The 21,968-nt window shown below is 39.6% G+C and overlaps 1 protein-coding gene across 1 annotated transcript; it reads right to left on the reverse strand.

Annotated features, from left to right (window-relative positions):
• Nucleotides 1-647: 647 nt before the first annotated feature.
• Nucleotides 648-16,394, reverse strand: FEM1B (fem-1 homolog B). Its single transcript, XM_033107966.1, has 2 exons — nt 15,451-16,394; nt 648-6,738 (listed from the first exon to the last, which is right to left on the reverse strand). The coding sequence occupies exons 1-2, from the start codon at nt 15,696-15,698 to the stop codon at nt 5,103-5,105; spliced, it is 1,884 nt and encodes a 627-aa protein (XP_032963857.1). The 5' UTR covers nt 15,699-16,394; the 3' UTR covers nt 648-5,102.
• Nucleotides 16,395-21,968: the final 5,574 nt, after the last annotated feature.

A 21,968-nucleotide genomic window follows, 5' to 3' on the forward strand; every position in this document is an offset into this window, starting at 1 on the left:
GTTCAACAATAAGGTCTGATTAAATAAATTTCAGGTCTACCCATAGAATTGCTATGAAGTTCTTTTTGAAACAAAAGAAAAAACCTATATATACCAAAATGAAAAAAAATGCCAAACATATATTAAATGAAAAACAAGATGCAGAAAAATGGAAGAAAGGTAAAAGTCCGTTTGTACTTTTAAAAACTATAAAGGAGAATAAATATATATATGCACAGAGAAATTCTGGGAAGCTACTCAAAAAAACTAGTAACAGCGACTGCCCTCTGAAGAGTCCACATGGAAAGCAGAGAGAGATGGGAAGGGAATTTCCTTTTTTTTCACTATTTGAATTTTTCTTTACTATCTGAATTTTTCCCCAGGCACATGTATAACTTCAACAACTTTTTTCAAATGAATTCAACAAAAGATCATCTCAACTAAGGCACACTGAACAATAAAGACACAAACTTCAAGGTAGTTTTTTTTTTTTCCAAACATTTACTGAACACAGACACCATTTTTTCCTTTTACACAGCAATATTGTTAGTTTCAAATTAGCTGGGCTATTAGGACTGTCAATTGTCATGAAATTAAAAATAATTCTACATGTCAAACTCAAATAGAAAATGTCATGCAATATATAAATCACTAATAGACCTCTGGTGCAGTCAGCAAGTTTACTAAGTTTATTAAAGTCACGTAAATGGTTTGACAAAAGTGCACAACAGAATGACATCACTGGTTTGTTATAAATCACAGTGAATTACTAGAATACAACCATTTAGTTCCTCTACATGGAGGACTGCAGGATGGGGTGAATATTATAAAGAATAGGATCTTTCAACACGTTAGGCCAGTCAGATTTTACTCCTCAACTATGTACCTCTGAAAAGATTGGTTAGCAAAGCTGAGGTTTTTTTCCTTCATGTTTTCTCCTCTGCCAATTACTAAGCAACAACAAAAAAAGCCATGCATAAATTTTACACCTGATAAAAAAACAGATACAAAACCTTGTTCACTTCATCACTTGGCAAAGCTTGCATCTTCACTCCTTCATTTTTCTGATTTGGCCATTCATCACGTGACTCACCCCTAAATGAAAAGCTGTTAATAATGTAGCAATACTCACCCCTGCACACACATCAAGATATACTCCCCATAACCATCAAATCAATGTCACTTCCCTACACATTAACACAAATGAACACACCACGAACCTAGGACTAGAGACATTTACTTTATAGTTTTAAAAATTAATGTATCTATCACCACTATCAATGTAATATTTATTTCAGATCCCATTTGGGGGAGGGGAATGCTATACAACTCAGCCCAACTGAAGATTTGGGCAAGTCTGCCAGAGATGTATGAGAAAGCCCCACCATGTGCCATACATAATTAGGAACTTTCTACTTTCCAGAGGATATGCAGAGCAGACCTGTGCATTTTCACAGTAGGAATGAACACACAGCTTAAAATCTTATGAACTAGTAACTTTTCATAGAGCAAAAGGCAGAGTTTAGATTTCTTTAAACCATTTTAATGTTATAGTCAATGAGGAAAACAGAATATCATCTGTACATTGATACATCTGGCTTGCCTGAAAAGGAACATTTAAGATTTTTACAGAAAATCTACCATAAAAACAAGTCCTTTATACTTTTATCCATCTACTCACTAGTTCAGTCACTGACGGCTTCTAAAACCAGCAAACTGTAATCCAAGGTCCAGCAACTCACTCCTCACCCTGCCCCATTCCAAAAAAAAAAAAAAAGAAAGAAAGAAAGAAGTTTCTGCTTGAATAATCCAACATGATCTTATTCATAAAGGAGCTGCCTCAACTGCAGTGGAGACCGGTGACAGGGTGTTTGTTGTTCCCTTGGGATTTTCATTTGCAAAAACACTTGCCAAATGCAGAGTTGATACTCAGGAAGCTCCTTCCCCCAAATCATGTATTTCACACAGTGCTATCACCCCTACGTTTCTCATAATTACCACTTATTAATCAATGATTAGTATCATGAAATAAAACCCTTCCCAGAAAGAAGCAAGACCAAGGCTTGTTTGTCGATTGGAAGTGCCCACAGCAAAGAACCTTAAGGCCACTAGGCTGTGGCCTACCAGAGCAATCCAGGGTAGACTGAAAAAAAAAACGATGTTGTGTCAGAGTTCTTATGTCAAAAATGTCCCCCTTCTTTATAATGGGGGGATGGATTTGCTGCCTGTTCCTTGAGTGAAATAGTTACCTAAAATCAGGAATTCAATTTCACCAACTCTACAAAAAGCACAAAACCAAGCTAAGTTTCACATGGTTTGCTCAGGTATTCATCCACCTGGGCTTCTAGTTCAGCCAAATTTATATGACAATTATTTTATTGAGCAAGACAAAGAAGTTTTGATTGAATTTGTAATGTTACCAAGGAAGACTTACAATCCAAAGCTTAATCCTACCAAGAAGAAACATAAAATGACAAAAGTGGCTGGAAAATGGAGACAGCCTAGAGTTCTCAGAGAGCTGAGATACAAAACTATCATCTTTCTTACCTATTTATTTCCTTAAAAAAAAAAAATTTAAGCTTGGGAAGGGTTTGGCTAAACATATTTTAAAATAATTCTATCAAAAACAAATAAAAAACAGGCATGTAGATTACTTGTTTCAATAATGGTTTTATACAGGTGTTTCACAATATATATTTGGATTTATTTTACAAGACAGAATTAGATCCTTAGCAATATAGTGCACATGTGCTATGATGCTACAATGAAAAAAAAAAAATCTCAGTTACCATTAGCAGAGTCCATAGTTTATTCCACTGTCTTCAAATTATCTCTCCCACTTTGTCAGTATTTCAATCAGCAGTTTTACTTTCTCCAATATTCAGTCCTCCCTTCTCAAAAGGGAGGGTCATTAATTTTGATGTCTAAATATGTACATATAATCATTATCCTCATTTTATAAAGAAGCAATATGTAAAATAGTGCTGGTCCTGGGTAGCCAAGGGATGAAACGGTTTTTAAAACATGCAACATTAGCTGATAATTTTAAGTTTTGGTATTTAAAAATCATATACATTAATAATGAAACCAACTGAATACCAAGTATCATAGCCATTCCTCAAACTGTCAAATAAGCAGGCCTTGAAGTCTGAAAAATACAGGGTCCGATCTGAGTTGTGGAAAGGCGTGATTCACTCACCTTGAGGATGCATTTTCTCTTTCAGTCCATGAGAGTTGCCAAGAGCTAGGTACAGTATTTCCTTGATTTACACCAGGAGGATCAAGGCCAGTAATTCTCAAATTAGGGCTCATTTAAATACCTCCCTTTAAACATCCTAAAAACCTTCCTTGTAAAAATCTCAGGTTAGAAAAACAGAAATATATTACCATGACATGTACTATCAAACATTCCTAACTGAAGCAAGAAGACAAACGAAGTATAACTACAGTAGCTGTAAAAGTATCTTGCATTCATGAGGGGCAAGTTTTTAAATTTCCCCCTTCCAATCCCTCCCTTCAAAGTATTTCATTTTGTGGGGTATCTCTATTTTATTTAAGGCCCTAGGTGCTGATTTTGGCTTGGTCGCTACGTTTTATACTGATCCAACTGCAACCTTTCCCTTATACTTCACAAAGCAATATCGATAGATAAAATGTTAATTGAAACCTTACAGGTTTTTTTTAAGTTCTAACTGATGTTGCTACATCATTATAATGTTTTTCATTAAAGAAAAAAAAGCTGTAGATCTTTACTTACAGTACCATGCACTATGAGTAGCTAAGGCATTCATTTGGCACGAGAGAAAAATACAGATATAGCTAATTTTACTTTATCATTTTTAATATCAATAAAAATAGATGTACCCTTTACTTGAATTTCTGTGATGCTTAATAGATAATCACAGAATACTCTCTTAGTCTGACACTTAAAATGTTGCCTTAAAACAAAAGAAACATAAAAACACGTCTATCCTGTTGAAATAAGTGACATTTTGTGACGGAAAGTTTGCAGCTCTCAGACAGAAATACCTTTTAAAGTGGCATTGCAAATCATTTTCATCATCAAAAACATTTCCTATACCACACTACTGATTTTTTCTACTTCTCATCAAAGACTAAGTAAAAAAAATGAAAAAATTAAAAATATCCTAGTTCCTTTTCATCTGTCATACACACCATATTAAGGAAGTACAAATAATGCCCTCTGGAAGAGTAGTTTCCAAATTTTAAAAGATACCACATAAGAGGAAAGGGAGAAAGAAACAAAAATAAAATGTGTAACAATATGTGACAATTTGTTTCATAAGAAAACACATCATTCATAATTTGTACATGTCTGTGAGCTCAGTCAAATGCAGACTGCTGTAATTTAGATAAATTACATTAAAACGGAGACTTCAAAGAATTTTAGAATTCAAAGCCTAAAGGCAAACAGTCCATTGATATTCTTTGAAAAGTTGCTTTAAGATTACTACTTTGTATATACCACCCAGCAATAATGCAACAATTTGGATTTAACTTTAGAAATTTGTAACTATTATTAAATAGCATATTTTTCAGATTAATCCACAGCTATATTTTTTTTAATCCTCCTGATGTTATAATGTGTTGTATCACTCCACATAAATAATGGAAGAGTGAAAACTACCTACAACAGTTTCGCATGTGCAGAACACCTGGGTATCCCATTACTTTTAATGTTCTTTTTTAGTTGTTTCCCTTCATGAAATCCTCAAAACTGCTGCAAGGATAACACGCTGACAAAGGCTTAACAGAAATACTTTTGTAGGCAGTTTTTTCGAACAGTATCAACTTCAAATCATAAATGTTCCTTGTTACATAAACAAAATATTTCATATTCATTCCTTAAAAAGAAAAATAGTTAAGTGACCAAATATTCAAATACCTTAGATTAGTTACACCTAAACAGTGTGGCTTTGTTTAAAGTGTATTTGAAATCAATTACTGTATGAGGCAAGAAGACCAAATACAGAACTAAGGATGGATAGGAAGAAAGGGCAATGGAAAGAAAAGTAGAATTTACGAACACATAATTCTATTGTCTGTGATTAAAGTTCTTTACTTTGTAGCACCACATTAAATGATTTTACATATCCAGTCACTTAATGAAATCCCACAAACTCTTCAAGAGTTCTGGGGATCTGGTCTTGGTAGTTAATGTCATTAGCCCGAACTGCTCGGGCAGCCAGGCACTTGAGACTCATCTTCATTTGAGTTTTAAGTAGTATTTCAGATACCCCAGTTGTACTTTTGTCTAGCGGCGTCTTATTCTGTTTGTTTGTCATGTCAGTGTGAGCGCCAGCTTCAACTAGGCTAATGATGATCGAGTGCAAGGTCAAAAAATCACTGATGGGCCTGTTGTACTGAACGATGATGTGAAGGGCACTGTTCCCCTCATTGTCCACGGCGTTCACCTCGGCACCACAGTCCAGCAGGAGCTTGGTGACAAGGGCATTTGGAAAGCTACAGACATCGTTGGTGTGGAAATCATCAACTGGAGTATTTGAGTTGACAGCTAGATGCAGCAAGGTGAAACCTTCCCGAGTTCTGGGATCAAGGTGAATCAGGTTGTAGATCTGCTTGTTAATTTTGCACTGGTCTTCTTCACTGCACTGTGTTTTGGTGGAGATGCACACTAAATACAAAAAGGTATAGAGGTTACATTCATAATTGTCCATAGCACTGTGGACATCAGCATCTGAAATACTTCTTACTCTGTTCATACTCTGTTCTATTTCCAAAACACTGCATCTCAAAACACATTCTATGTCTGGGGCCTTCACAGTTTCATTCAGATGTATCATCTGTGAGAAAACTTGAGCAAATCGAAGAAGATCCTTGTGGGTATTCCTGTTACCTTTCTGTCTGAGGTGCAGGGCGTGAAGCCACAACTTGATACACTGTTCAAATTCCATGTTATCTGCATACACAGCTCCCCTGTAAATGATGGGATGGGAAACATCAATATTGTCGGCACCTAAAATCCGTTCCCGAACTATAAGGCCTTCCATATGAAGAGCATCTCTGTCTTGCCGAATGGATTCCAGTTCCTGAGGATTTCTACATTCAGTTCTATTCCCATACGCATGGATTGGTGGGAGAACCTCTTTCTCAAGAATGTTATCACCATCTTGAAACCTCTCCAACATGGCTAAGTATAAGTAGTGGTATGTCTTCATGATGTCATAGTTCTCACGGTCATTTGCAAAGGAGGCGCCCAAGAGTTCCAAAGCCTCAATGCGACTCCTTCGGTCACAATCGGCATGTGAGAGCAACAGCTCCACGACATCGGCTTTACAGCTTTCAGCAGCTACTTTTAACGGCGTCATGCCATGGCCGTTCACGACTATAGCAGCACGCCATTTTATCAGCTCTTTCACAATGTCTATGTGCCCAGCTTCAGCCGCAAAGTGCAGTGCTGTGGCTCCACAGTGTGCTTTAGCATTGGGATCAGCACGTTGTTCTAAAAGGTATCTGACCACGTCAGTGTGCCCCTTATATGCTGCAATCATTAGGCAGGTGTTGTCATACTTGTTGGCAATGCTGATGTTGGCATTATTTTCAACCAAGTATTTCACAATGTCCAGTCGGCCATCAAAGCATGCTGCCCGCAGGGGGGTCGAGTTAGTCACTGTCGTATGGTTCACGTTGGCTCCATGGCTGACTAGAAGTTTAACAACTTCAAAATGTCCTGCTCCTGCTGCACACCAAAGAGCGGTGGCACCATCAATGACATACCTATTCACAGAAAGAACAAAAGTTAAGAAAATGGAGGCCACAAACCCTAATGTAAGTTTAGAGAATGTATTTATTTGCACTGACCAAAACCTCAATCTAGAAAATACCATGTTTCCCTGAAAATAACACCTAGCCGGACCACCAGCTCTAATGTGTCTTTTAGAGCAAAAATTAACATAAGACTGGGTATTATATTATATTATATTATACCTGGTCTTATAGTATAGTAAAATAAGGCCGGGTCTTATATTAATTTTTGCTCCAAAAGATGCATTAGAGCTGATGGTCCGGCTAGGTCTTATTTTCGGGGAAACACGGTAGTAATAAAACATTAGTTTTGGTGAAAATAAAATCAAGTAATTTAAGTAAAGCACTTTGCATAGGACCTGTACCTAGTGTAAGTTCAATATATGTTAGCTATTATTAGCTATTATTGTTATTACTAAAGTATATAAACATAAAAAAAATCAACTTTCTACTAGCAAAAGTAAACATAGAGGAAACGTATGGTGGTTTGTAACTTCTTTACCATCAAGCTGATGCACTGGCTCGTAAGAGCACAGCATGCTCCTCCTTCCCAGGGTTCCCCAGGTACCAGGTACCACAGTTTCTCTCAGCAAGTCGGTAATAAAGTCTCCCAATCCCTACATTAGCACTGTGTTAGAAACTGCTTTAGGAAGAAAAGCATTTAAGCAGATAACTTCATCCTACAATTATCTAAGCTAATCAAATACTATACTTACTCTACTATAGCAAAAAGAATGAAACGATTACTGTTCCTACAACAATATGGATGGATCACATACACATGATGCTGAGCAAAAGAAGTCACCCAAACATAGTACATGTTATATTATTACATTTACATACCTATCTGTAGTGTTAGAAGTCAGGATACTACTTACCTTTGGGGGGAGTTAGTGAATGGCAGGAAGCACAAAGGGGACTTTATTAAACAAACATGTTCTTGTGAAACATTTACATATAAAGTGTGTGTGTGTGTGTGTACATACATATACATATACACATATATATACTTTTAATTAGTGCATTTCTCTCCATACTCATATGTTATATTCCAATTTAAAAGTTTAAAAAATATGTATGTGTGTGTGTGTATTGTGGGTCTATGTGTGTTCCTCATTGGGGGAAAAATACTAGTAACAGCAGGAAACAATTAGCACTTTCTGAAAACCAAGTAGGCATCTTCTCTGACCTTCAGTCCATGGTTGGACTTTGTGGCTTCATGGTCACCACTAACTTACTGAGTGTCTAATATGTTCTAGGTTCACTACTTATATAAAACTAGCTTGCTAGGAGGCCAGTCTTTCCTACTATTTCATTTCAATTTTTCCCCAACCTCAACATCCCAACTTTTCATCCTATTCCTGACCATCAGACTTAAAAGTAGATTTTTGCTGGAGATACTTAGATTTACGGTGCTGGAACCACTAAAATAAGTATACATACTTAAAAGTGTTAAGAAAAAAGTCAATTAAAAGCGATATTCACTAGAGCAATTAATTACCAAACACCTCACTGCTAAGCTTCTCACTATACCACCTTATAACACAGGTCAAATTATACTTCCCATGAAGTAAGAGTACAATTCCTCTGGATTAATATAAATATCATACTTTAACCCCAGTTAACAACACCCCAAAAACAACACTGTCTATCATTTCTGCTGAAAATAAAAAACCCACTTTATAGTAATTCAAAAGCATTTACTTCTTCAATTTCATGTAATGACAAAATGTTTATAAGCAAAGCCTTCTCAGTAACTTACCTACTGGGGAGGGAGTGGGATTGACGAGGAAGAGGCTTAAAGCTACTGGAAACATCCTATAGCTTGATCTAGGTAGTGGCTTCACAGGTGGATATTTAGAGGAAAAAACCTCATCAAACTGCACATTTAAGATTTGTGCATTTTATTGTATGGAAGACATACCTCCAAAATAAATAAATAAATAAAACTGGAAGCCTTCTTTAGCTTCTTCTTAAGTTTTTCTTTTTAAAATGGCATTTAACTTAATTTTTTAAACTAAAGAATGAATCAAGAAAATAAGATATTACATCCATGTTTTAGTGGTTTCGAACTGTACCTTATGCAAACAATTCAGTTTAATTACAATTCACTTATATTTTTGTCATGATTATATATACAAAGTTCAAAAATTTTTTAATTCACTGTCAAAAAATGCCACTGAGAACAGCATCAGAAAATATCAGTATTAATAAATCTCATGAAAAATGTATAAGACCTCTACATTGAAAACTGTAACACATTCCTGAGAAAAATTAAAAGACCTAATAAATGGAGACATATTCCACGTTCATAGTTTAGAAGACTCAATAGTGTTAAGATGTCAATTCTCCCCTAAATGATCTATAGAGTCAATGCAATCTATATCAAAATCCCAGCAGAGGGGTGTGTGTGTGTGTGTGTGTGTGTGTGTGTGTGTGGTGTCGGCGTACACACATGCACGCACACATATGTGTAGAAACTAAGATGCTACGAAACAATTCTAAAATGCATACAGAAATGCAAAGTACTTACAACAACGAAGATAATCTTGAAAAAAAAAAAGCTGGAGGACAAACTACAGTAATTAAAATAGTGTGTCACTAGCACAAGGATAGACCAATAGAACAAACAAACAAACAAACAAAAAACCTCCAGAAACAGATTCACACATATAGTTACTTGATTTATGACAAAAGCTCCACTGAAATTCAGGTAGATAGTATCGTCTTTTTTAACAAATGGTGCTAAAGCAACTAGATGTCTGTAAGGAAAAAAATTAACCTTGACTCTTCTCTCACACAATACACAAAAGTTAGAGATGCAGCAGAGACCTATAATATGAAAAGCAAAACAATAAAAGCTTCTAAAAAGTAAGACTATCTTCACGACCTCAGGATTGATGACAATTTCTTAAACAGAATGCAAAAATAGCACTAACCATAAAAGAAAACAAATTGATTTTATTAGACTTCATTGAAGTTAAAAACTTCTATTCATCAAAAGACATCGTGAAGAAAGTGAATAGGCAACCCATTCACTAGAAGACATTTGCATTAGATATACTTGACAAATCAATTAGCAAAAGGCAAACAACCCAATTAAAAAATCGGTGTAAAGACTGAACAAGTATATTTCACAAAAGGAGATATCCGAATGACCAATAAACATATGAAACAATGTCACGATAATTACTCACCAGGGGAATGCAAATTAAAACCAGGAATTACCAATATACATCCACCAGAATAGCTAAAATTAGTACGATTGACATGAGAACACTAAGTGTTGGCCAGGATGTGGAGCAAAGCAAACTCTCATTGCTGGTAGGAATGTAACTCAGTTCAACCACTGTAGGAAAACTGTATGGCAGTAACTATTAAAGTTAAACATACACCAACCCTATGACCCAGTAATTCCACTCCTTGGTATATACTGAAGAGAAATGAATGCAAATGCCAGAAAACCTATACAAAAATGTTTATAGCAGTTTTATTTATAATGGTCGAACACTAGAATCAACAAAATATCCATCAACGGTGTAAGCTCACATATTCATACAATGGAATCACAGCATTAAATAAATAAATAAATAAATAAGTAAACGAACAAATGAACAATATTGATACATGCAACTACATGGATGAATCTCAAAGTGTTAAGCAAAAAAAGCCAGACAGAAAAAAAGTATACTGTTATGATTCCATTTATAGGAAGTTCAAGTATAAGCAAAACTAATTTATGGTTATAGAAAGCTGAATAATCATTACTTCTGAGGGGAAAGAAGGGTAATTGACTAAGAAAGAGCATAAGGGAAATGCAGAATGATAAAAATGTTCTATATATTGATCTAAAGGAAGGTGACTACACGGAAGTAAACAAATTAAATGTTATCACACTGTACACTTAAGACTTAGGCACCTTACTAAATGTTATGCCTTAACTAAAAATAGGTATAATTAGAAACAAGAAAAGAGGCACAAATCAATTTAAAGAAAAACAGTTTAAATTAACACAAATAGTTAATAAATACTTTCAATGTGCCTAGCACTATATTTAAGTACTTAATATGCAAAATATCTCATTCAATTCTCACAATAACCTCCTCCCAATTAGAAGCAGATATTAACATGCCCATTTTACAGATATATGACTAAAAGTTTATATGTGATTAAAAATACAATCGTACTACGGAAACTATAAAATGCATTAAACGTAAGGAATCATAGTCCGTATCACTATTCAAACATTTGTTTCCATTTAAAAAGCATTATTTCAAACTGATTATTAATATAACCTATACAAAAGTTAATACATTATTAACATATACTTACACTTACATAGTTACAGTATTTTCTTGCCCTCTTTAAAAATATAAAATTATTATATGCCAGGAACAAACATGAACCCAAACTATCCAAAACTCAGGAAATGTTACATTAAATAGGCATTCCCATACATTATCTTTAACTCTGGAAATAACAGTACAAGTAAATATGACTCCCATTTTAAAGATGAAAAAAAACACAAAAAGTGACTAAAGTATTTTTCTAACCTCAAATTTCCAAGAACGATGTAAGAATAAAAATTAAATTCCAAGTATATACTTCACTGGGTTTTTGTAATAGTTTAATACTTTTCCTAGTATAGCCTAATAATTTCCATTTTTCCCTATTTTCGTGTGAGAGGAGCCTCAAAAAAATTTCAATTATCAATTTTCACTGAGGCAATTAAAATTCTTTAGTTTATGACAAAATATTCACAGCAGAATGTATTATAAAATGACTAGTCCTTCAGAAACATTAGCCACAGTGAATTTTTAATGTCTTCATCTAAACAAAAACATTAAGCAGAATAAAGGCAGTTATAAGCTTAACATCTATGACATTCCTTTGACCATAAAATTCAGCTAAAATTATAAGTATATACTGCTTTAAACAAAACACCAAAAACATTTATAACAGAAAATAAAAATATAATAAAATTAATGCAATATTTACTTAGTGCCTGCCTACAGGAGCACTGTAAAACAATGATCTTTCTAGAGTCAGTCCAAAATTGCAATGCAAACACTCTATTATGTATTTCGTCTTAAAAATCAAGAAACTACAATCTTATATTCATTTTTTTAAACAAAATGTATCCATCAGATACATTTAAAGAAAATGGAAACATTTCACAATAAAAGATAACAGTTCTGATCACAAAACTAAGCTCAACTATTTCCTGGTTAAATTTGAAATAAAAGTATGATTCAAGCATTTGAAAGAGAAATAAAAATTCATTAAATGTAAAAAATCAGCACTTTATTTTAACCAAAGTCCGTAAAATAATTTATTAGATCAAATGCAGTTCCTGGAAATATACTGGCAATGACTTGCTAAATGAAGTCAAATGATGATGTGCCCCTCATGCCTTTCCTCTACCTGGACATTCATTAAAAGTATTAGTGCTAGCTCTGACTTTAAAAGTAAGAACACTCAACAAAAAGCCTCAGAATTTCCAGAGGTCCTGTTCTCTTTCCCATCCACGTCAGCAAACCTCTTTAGTACAGGGGTTCCTACAAGTTCTGCACAGAGCAGTCAGGCCCTCAGAACTCAAGGCAGCACTATATTCCACAGTCACATGACACCTCCGCTTTGTTCTGTTCCATTTCTGTAACATTCTTAACATCTTTCCATTCTCCAACTAACTAAAGGTTCTTCCTGCATGGCCACTCATGTAACTTGTCTTCTTGTCCACTCTTCTGTGTCAGTTTTGGCCTTCATATATTAAGCCATAACTAAAATAATATCAAATGCTACTCCTAAAAATATGAACAAGGACTCAAGCAGCATCATTTAATCTAGGTGGGTTGTTCCGTACCCCTTGAAGCTCTATTATGAATCCACTTTTGTGTCTTAAGGTATTATGAAAGTTGTTAGGCAGAACAGACTTTTTAAAACATTTTAATGGTATTTTAATTTCTCTCTCTCTCTCTCTCACACACACACACACACACACACACACACACACACAAAAATGTACCATATCAAACCCATAATTACTGTTACTTAGGATAGAGCTAAGAAGTGAGACTCTGAAAACACTAATAACCTACTTCAGCATGCACAGAGAACCTGTTTGTCCCCTCCTGGCCATGGGTCTCAAGTGTCAGTGGAATCTAAAGATGGAGGTGTTTTAGCTAAATACCTCAAAACCAGCCCCTAAGGAATGAGTAAGCTTCATATTGTGAACACCTCCCTCAGGCTAACATTTTCACAATATCTGGAATGAATACAAAGTGAAATCGTGACATTTGCAAATAACAGTCTATCTAGTTCTGAAATGCCAAGATGACTGGGATACACTGCAAAAATAATCTCACAGAGTGGTGAGAACGGGCAGAAAGGTGGCCATGAATTTTAATTCTTTTGTTAATTAATTGGTAAGCTCCTCAAAAGAAGAAATTTTTTGCTGTGTCTTCCACACAATATGGCACAGGGCTAGGCCCATTCTAGACATTTAATAAACAAATACTAAAATACTTTAACATAGCAGCTAATAAGCTCATAATTGTACTAATCCATAAACAAAATAGATCCAAAAAGGCTCAGACAAAATCGCGAGTGATAGAAATGTTTTTGACTGCAGTCTGACCAGTCTGACTCGTGATACTTTACACAAGGATCATCAAAATCTGGCCTCCACCTCTCTCCAGTCTCCCACCATCTCCTTCATTTCCCCATCTTGAATCTCTTCCTGCAACTGCCGTGAAAACAGTTGTCATTGCAAGTGCACCATCTTGCTGCCCCTCTTCTTCAATTCCTACCATCCTTTAAAGATGCCTGGCACATCTTTTGTGAGACCTTCCCTGAGTCCCCCAGCTAAGCACTTCCTTTTCCTGTGCCTCCTCAGTAGTCCAAAAGACTTCTATAATCCTAAATGGCACAGCATCTGCCATTAATCATTGATATATCTATTTCTCCACTCCCCACGCCAACTAGACTGTCTTCCTCTACAGTGAAAACAGTATGTTATTCATCTCTGTATACCCAATACCTACCTTAGAGCCTGGCACACAGTAGGCGTTCAATAAATGTTTGCTCACTGAACCCCTTAATTTCACTGGCCAGTACAGATTACTAGGCAAGGAGAGCCAGTATATAGGCTCAAAGCTACATTTCTAATCATTTCAGATTCTTTTAATTACCACCTCAAAATACCTTTCTTTTTGATGGTTAAGAAATATAGCAATAAGTATGGCTTTTCCAAATGCTTTAGAAAACTCTTTTCTCACCACTGTTCTCCCCTTATCTAACTAGGCCTTAGCAAGCCCCTCACAGCACTGTTCCCAGCAGCTGTTTTTGCAGAGATTCATCTCTCAATGGATGCAGGTGCCTACACAACTGGAATGGTGCTGGAAGTTCAGGGGTCAGTCCGCTTCTTTCCTCCTCTGGGTATAGGAAAGGCTGTGGGAATGCAGGGAGCTACAGAAAGGACACAGAAGCCAGTAGGGGAAAGTAAACATGAATCAGGTTGCCATCTTTGGTCAACACGAAAAAGACCGTCTCCTTAATGTCTAAAGAGGTGGTACCAGAGATTAACCATCACCTGTGGGCTACCATTTCATTAAAATGTAATACTCTAAAATGTTTTCCTCTCGTCTAAAACAAAGAAAAAGCCTTTATTATTTGAACCTAAAAAAGAATCAATCAAATTTCAACAATGCCTTAGTCATCCTCAAGAAGTGATTTTTAAATCAGGTTTTAACCAAGGAGTTTTCAATCACCAAAACTAGAGATACACATTTTTATGCTTGGACCACATCTACCTCAAAAGAAAATGTCAGAATAGCTTATGTACTGGAACAAGTCAACAAAAACAAATGCAATCAATGAAGCAAAATCTTTATGCCATTGTAATCTGTAAAACACTTATAATCGTTCAGCACATAAGAAGACATCTAGCCTGCAAATCTAGTTCGACATCAGCATACCCAAAAATATGCACAATTAAACCCACAGGGCAAATGTGAACTATGATAATATGAATTTCAATCTTCCCCACAGTATCACAGGATAACATGCAATTTAACAATGGCATCATCCCCTACACCCGGTCCAGGGCCATTTTTGCAGTCAACGTATCTACTCCCCAGCAACGTGGAAGAGGCAGAATCACGCCTGGGGTTTGTCTGACTGTGTAACAATCCCTCAAGAAGCTGGAACTGCTGCTGGTTCTCGCGGCCCATTTTGACATTAAGGCCCCCGCCATCTACTGAGGGCTTCCTGGAACCACTCACTTGAAGGGGTAAAAACTGGTTGGCCAAGTAACTCTTCAGAAGTCTCCAATGTTAATTGCTGACCTCATTAATTTCTGATCTCGGTTACAACCTCAGTACGGATCAAGGTAACACTTGAAAAGGCAGCCACCTCCTCTATAGTGCTCATTCACAGACCAAAGAATAGCGATTAGACATCAAGATAGAGGGTGTGGCTATTTACCTAGAGAGAGAATGAGATGTAGGATGAACACCAGAGCCTGGGATGGAGTGTTAGTCCTGGACGATGAAATGGGCATGAATGGGACAGGGGGAGGTACCAGGGAGAAGTGATACCTCGGTGAAGAGTGTGAGGGAGGGTAGGATTCGTGGAGTGGTAGGTTCGCGCGCGTGGGAGAGGTGTCTGGAGTAGGGATGTACCTACCCGTCGAAGCGGACGGTGCCAGTCTGCTGCGTCTGCACCCGGTAATGTTCTAACAGCAAGCGCACCACCTTGGCGTGGCCATTGCGGGCTGCGATGATGAGGGGCGTGGAGCGCTGCCCTCCCTGCTGACTGACATAGCCAAGCAGATAGCGGATGTCGCTTTCAGACCGGTTGAGAAGCAAGGCGGCCAGGGTCAGCACCTTGCCCTCGCTGGCCGCCTTGTATACATAGCCAGCCAGGCCCTCCATGGCCGCCGCCAACTCCAACACCCGTTTGGTCGCCACCGCTGCTGCTGCCTTGCGCCCCCGGAGGCCGCGTCCGCCAGCGCTTCAAACCTGGGCCCTCGCAGCCCATTCAACAGGGCGCCGTCGCCGCCGCGCCCAAGCAGCTGCGCGGCCCGGGGAGGGCGGAGAGGCAGAGATGACCGACTGCCGCCCGCAGCACGTCCGCGACCCAGCGCCGGCAGGGAGGAGGGCGGTCAGGGTCGCCCCCAAGGCCCCAGGCGCGGGCCCTGGGCCGAGGGGACCTCCATGGCGGCCGCTGTCCCGGGCCTCAGGCAGGACCCCTCCTTCCTGCGGGCTGCGACAAGCGCGTGCCCGAGCTACGGGTCGCCGGTGAGGTCCCAAGAGGGCCGCGCGCGGCCCGGATGGCGAATGATGGGCGCGTCTCAGCCGACCGGGCCAGCAGGGCCTCAGGCCTGAAACGGCCTCCGCCTCTGCTCTCCGACCTCCCCAGCTGGAGGAAACCCGCAGGCCCTCACCCTCCGGAGCTCAGAAGTGCCCAACGCTGCTGACGGCTTCGAGCTCCACGCCTGTGGGGTTAGGGAGGGTTAGGGAGGTGGGCCGGAGCGATGCGGGACGCTCCCACAGCGGCAGCCCCGACCTCGGGGCGGGGAGGAAGGCGAGCCTCAGCCGACAGGGCCGGGGAGGGGGAGGGTGCGAGCCGGGGAGAGATGGTTAAGCGAGGTGTCTCTTCCAAAGCCGACCGGCTGGAAAACGAGACCTTCGTGAAGAAAGGTTCTGCTGCGCAAAACTGGCCCATCCCGAATTCGGGCCTGGATGTCCTCAATGCCCTTGACGCCTGGAGCCTCCCCCTCTCCCCACACCGCCCTGGGGGTCCCAAGCCAGGAACAGGAACAAAATGAGGGCACTGAACCATTACTATCGGTGGGCTTGAAGGCCCTCCCCATTTTACCATAGACGGTGCGGTGACCTCCCCCTCGGCCCCTGATTGGGGGCCCAAGGAGGGAATTTTGTGCATCCGGCAGGGGTCCGTATTTGGAAAAGGTCGGCTTCTCTGAACCCCGGAAATGTGGGATGACTTTGAGGGCCATTGCACCAGACTCTGAAAAGAGACTGGAGCCCCGGCCAGTCCTCCCTGGAGAGGGGAATTAAGTGTGTGAGAAAGGTCTGGGGAGAAGGGCAACTGCTCCAGGGGGAAAGGGGCGAGGTGTCCTGGGAAGGAAGGTGATGTCTGTATTCAGACACACCAGGACTACATAATCCTGAGCCTGACAGAACCTCCATTTTCTCCATACCTCCCAAGATTGTTAGGATTTGAAAAGATCATTTATCCAACGAATGCTAGAGATCTACTATGTGCCTGGCTCTGCTTGGTGCCAGGGATTCAATGATAGACTAAAAAGATACAGTGCCTTCCCTTCAGGGTCTTGTGTGGTGGGGAAAAAAAAACCACCAAAAAAAAAACCAAACCAAAAGACCAAAAAACAAACAAACAAACAAAAAACACGTAAACAAATGACAGACAAAATTAATGATATTATTACCATTTGCTATGAAGCAAATGAAATGAAGTGATGGGGAGGCGGATTCATTTAGTGTGGGTTGTCAGTCAAGACCTCCATGACAGGTAACAAGAACAGAGGCTGTTTTAGGCGGAGGGAATAGCTAACACAAAAGCCCTAAGGAGGGAACAGTCCTGATGATCTTAGAAACAAAGGTTAGCGTGGCTGTAGCAGAGTGGGCCGTAGGAGATGAAGTGAGCAGGGTGCAGGCCATGTTAGGGCGTAGCAACCGTGGTAAAGTAGTTAAATTCTGCTCTTAAGAGTGTGATGGGGGCATTTTAAGAGTTTTAAACAGGAGCATGACAAGATATAATTTATGTTTTTAAAAAGATCACTCTGACTGCTGTGTAGAGAATAAACTCTAGGAGGCAAGAGTACACGCAGGAAAGCCATTAAGGAGAAAAGGTCTTGGACTAGGATTGTAGGAATGAAGGTGATGAAGCTCCTGGGGCAGTCACAAAAAATACAAGCTCAATATGGAAGTTACTTCCTCCCCCACCCACCTCCACCTTTTTCACCCCCACCCCCACCCAAAGGATAATATCTACCATAAAGAAGAAATGCATTTATTTGGTCCCCAGGGACCAGGCTAGGCTCAACAGATGTACATAAATTATTTTATTTGAACCCCACTTTTCCAATCCTAGTTAATGAAAGCCTCACTTCACTTGCAGAGCTCTTGGTTGGAGTTTGGGCCACTTCTCAAATTCTCTCTTCCGTTCTGCAACATGACTTGACCTATTTGCAGATCCCTACACAAACATTATCCCCATCCCCTTACCATATTGAAAACAACATTGGAGCTGAAGATGCATTTCTACTGGTAGAGTGTCTGAAATAGCTGGTGGAAAAGAGGTGGAAGCTTGTTGGTTTCATTCTAGGGCTTCAGAGTTAGAATGAAATCCACCTCTGGTCAGGCTGACCCGGGCTTTCTGTGCTCTCTCTCCCTCTCTCCCTCTCTCTCCCTCTCTCCTTTTCTCTCCCTCTCTCCCTATCTCTCCCCCTCTCCCTCTCCCTTGCTCTCCCTGTCTCTCCCTCCCCACCCCTCTTCTCGTAGCCTTTGACCTGTATTATTCTTTTTCCATCTCACTTTTTGAAGAAGGTGATCTAGACACGGGCCCCTTCTTCCCTTCAGTTTTGTTTTCAGAAGGAGACCCAATTCATCCAGCTATTCATTGCTGAATAAGAGACTTCCTTCTTCCTCCTCTTGTCCTTGTTAGATAAACTAGGGCTCATCCTAGTGCTGACACCTCAATTCAGTGGTGTAACTGGGTGGGTGCTGGGGGTGCTACTGGACCAAGGGTCATGCTAGAGAAGAACCCAGAACCTGCACTGCTTGTCCTCCTCCCCCAGATTGGAACACACTTCTGCTCCAGCAGCCCAAGGTCAGGAGCCTTGAGCTGCTCTTTTCTTCTATAGTTATCACAGTTGCCTAGTATAGGGTTATGGGATCCTTTGGTTGCTCAATAGCCATTGGCTGACTGGAGACTATTTGCTTGCCTCTATTTATCTGGACTTTGAGGTGACTTATCTATGGCTGTACAAACCTGAGGAGACAATGTGTAAACAGGTGACTTATCTGTACAAACTTGAGGAGACAATGTGTAAACAGGACAAGGCTGCTTTCCCAAAGGCCAAAACCCAGGAATAATTCCTTGTGCTTCTGAAATATTCCCCTTGACAGAAAGCCTCTGAGCAAATGAACAATAGTAAAATATAACTGCAAGTAGTTATATCCTGATGGGGATTGATTTGCTGATGACAAAAAACTGCAACCTTCCACCTGGACCAAAGACAGAACCAACCTCCAGCTCTTTGCTTCCTAGAGATTGGGAGATCCGGCAGAATTAGCTGTACCTTCCATGGAGCTTTCCTTTTTCCAAGCCAGATGAGCTCAGCCTTCCAGCTCTGAGTCAGTGGAGTTTCTCAGATTTATACAAAGTGCATGCAAGATGTCATTTTGGAGCTCTAGTAAAGATACTTGTTTTAGTTCTATAACCCTCTCAATACTTTAAAGTAAGAGGATGATCCTTGGTGTTGAACAGATTGGGGTTGGACTCCCTTCTCCATGGGCTAGCTGTGACCTTGGGCAAGTTCCTTAATCTGTGTAAGGAGTTAATAAATACTTTCATTCCTCAGCCTACAGATCTTCCTTGATTTTGCCCTGAGCTCTCTACCACTTTATACCTCTCACGGGATCCTTACCTCTTTCTAATATTAACTCATGTCTGTACAGTACTTTATATAGTCTACAAAGCACTTTCTGATCCACCTATTCCAGCCCTCTCCTCCTAGGTTTCTTCTAACTGGAGAGGCACGAGCAGAGTGGCTCAGCGCCCAAGCTCTGGAATCCCCTCTGCCAGCATTCCAGCTATACCACTTGCTTGCTAGCTACATGACTGACTCAGGACAAGTTGCTTATTTAACTTCACATCTGTCTCCTTATCTGTGAAATGGGGATAATAATAGTGCTTCTCCAATCTGGTTGCTGTGAGGGTTGAATAAGATACACACACACACACACACACACACGCACACACACGCGCGCGCGCACACACACACACATACACACACACGCGCGCGCGCACACACACACACCAACCAATTCAGTAAGTGTTGGCTATCATTATTATCTCACTAGATCTCCCACCAACCCCTGTGGGAATAAACAAAGCAAATCAGTTCTGTCATCAGTAAAAATAAGTTTAAACCAGATCATCTCTAAGCTTTCTTCCAGCTCCATCAATCAGGCTCTAATTCTACCATGAGTCACAGTTATTTATGGGCACATCTTAGCTTTTCTAGGCTACAATAGACGGACAGTAGGCTATCCTGCCAGGCCGATGCCAGCATGTAACAATAGTCCCTGCCTCATCCAGGCATTGGGATGAACAAACAAGAAATTCCTGTATAGCATTTAGTACAATGCCTGGCACTAACTAAGCTCCTAATAAAACATAGTTCATATTGTCCCATTTTATATGGGACAATGTCCCATATTGTCCCATCTCCAGCACGGTTATTAAAGAAATAGATTCTGGAGCCACACGGTCTGGGTTCATCCTAGTGCTGACCCTGTGAGACCTTGAGCAAGTGAATTAACCACCCTGGGTCTCAGTTTCCTCATCTGTAAGATGGACATGATGATTATAGCACATGCCTGATAGGGTTGTTGTGTAATTTAAATGAGGTAATATGAGACAGGCACCTAAAACTATGCCAGTTGTATGCTTGATGTAAAGTGCCTTTTGTCATCATGTACTGATAAGGGGCCCTGGGCTCAGAGACATCAAGGTAGTCTCCAAGTAGGAGTAGAGTTGGAACCCAAATCTAACTATGTTCCCAACTGATTCCAGAGCCTCAGTCCTAAGATTAGGATATGTTGCTGCCCCAGGTGATCCATATACATTTTAACAGGCGCCTTCTCAGGAGTGGAGGAGAATGAGTTATCACCAGAGATCACTGGGGTGAGGGAAACCACAGTGTGCCCTCAAATCATACCAAAGAACTGGCTTTTTCCTCACCTGTGTCTGGCCATTTGGCATTAGTATTCTACCAGGGCCACAGTCCAGAAGCCCATAAACATGGCCCTCTAGCCTGGAATCTGCAGCAAAACCCTCATTACCCACATTGATGTAACACTGAAAGCTGGGCCTCAGCTTTTCAACACAGACCATGGTCTTGAGTCGTTTTCCATTTGTGAGGCATGATTCAGCCAAGGAGACAAGACCAGACAGGCACATACCAGAGGAGGGAGGGCTGGGTGGTGGAGGGAAGGGAAGAAAAACAAACAGAGGTTAGAGCTGGGTGGGTCTCATGGCTGCTGGGCTGCAGTGGGAGGGAAGCAGGAGCCAGCAGAGGGAGTGAGCCTACTGCAGGAGCTGCCCCAAACACAGCTGCCCACTGACCAATTTATCTTCCTTGTAGTCAAATGTATTGATTTACATATTAATCCAACTATGTTTCTAAAGCCCCGTTAATAACATTTCACATTTTTGTAGCACAATATGATTTTTAAAGCACTTTCACACAAATAACCTTAATGTTGAGTTGCTTTTTAAAATAATTTGATTCTATTATTTCAAAGCAGCACATGGTTGTTGAGGAATACTGGAAAATTTTTCAAATGTCAATTTAAAATTTTCAAATATATTAGACCACTAGCAATAACATTTTCAGTAAATTTCCAACTAGTCTTTTTTCTAAGCTCACATACATATATGGTTCATTAAACAAAAGTGGAGGCTTACGACAAAGAGTTTTGTATCTTTTTTTGTCACTTAACATAAAATCATGGGCATTTTCTTTTCTTTTCTTTGTTATTAGTTTCAGGTGTACAAAACTATGCAATAGACATTTACACCCCTCACAAAGTGATACCCCCCTTCCCTAATCTACTGCCCCTCTGACATCATATATAGCTGTCACAATTCCATTGACTCTATTCCCTATGCTGTACTCCACATGCTGTGACCATATATATATATATATATATATATATATATATATATATATATATATATAAAATTATAGTTGACATTCATTATTGTTCAGCTTCAGCTTCAGATGTACAGTGCAGTGATCAGGCATCTACACCATCCATGAAGTGGTCTCCCTAATAAACAAGTGTAATCATGGGCATTTTCTAATGTTACCAATCCTTCTACTATAATTCATAATGATTGCATTTATCAGCATAGATGTGCCACAATTT

Source organism: Rhinolophus ferrumequinum, chromosome 6, assembly GCF_004115265.2.
Source record: "Rhinolophus ferrumequinum isolate MPI-CBG mRhiFer1 chromosome 6, mRhiFer1_v1.p, whole genome shotgun sequence".
Lineage (NCBI taxonomy): Eukaryota > Metazoa > Chordata > Mammalia > Chiroptera > Rhinolophidae > Rhinolophus > Rhinolophus ferrumequinum.

What these genes read in the sequence shown, in the direction of transcription:
- FEM1B (XM_033107966.1), bottom strand. Translation starts at nt 15,698, where the DNA reads ATGGAGGGCCTGGCTGGCTATGTATACAAGGCGGCCAGCGAGGGCAAG. An exon ending in GGCACCGTCCGCTTCGACGG is followed by an intron (nt 6,739 to 15,450) that starts GTAGGTACATCC and finishes TTCTGTGAATAG; the next exon opens with GTATGTCATTGATGGTGCCA.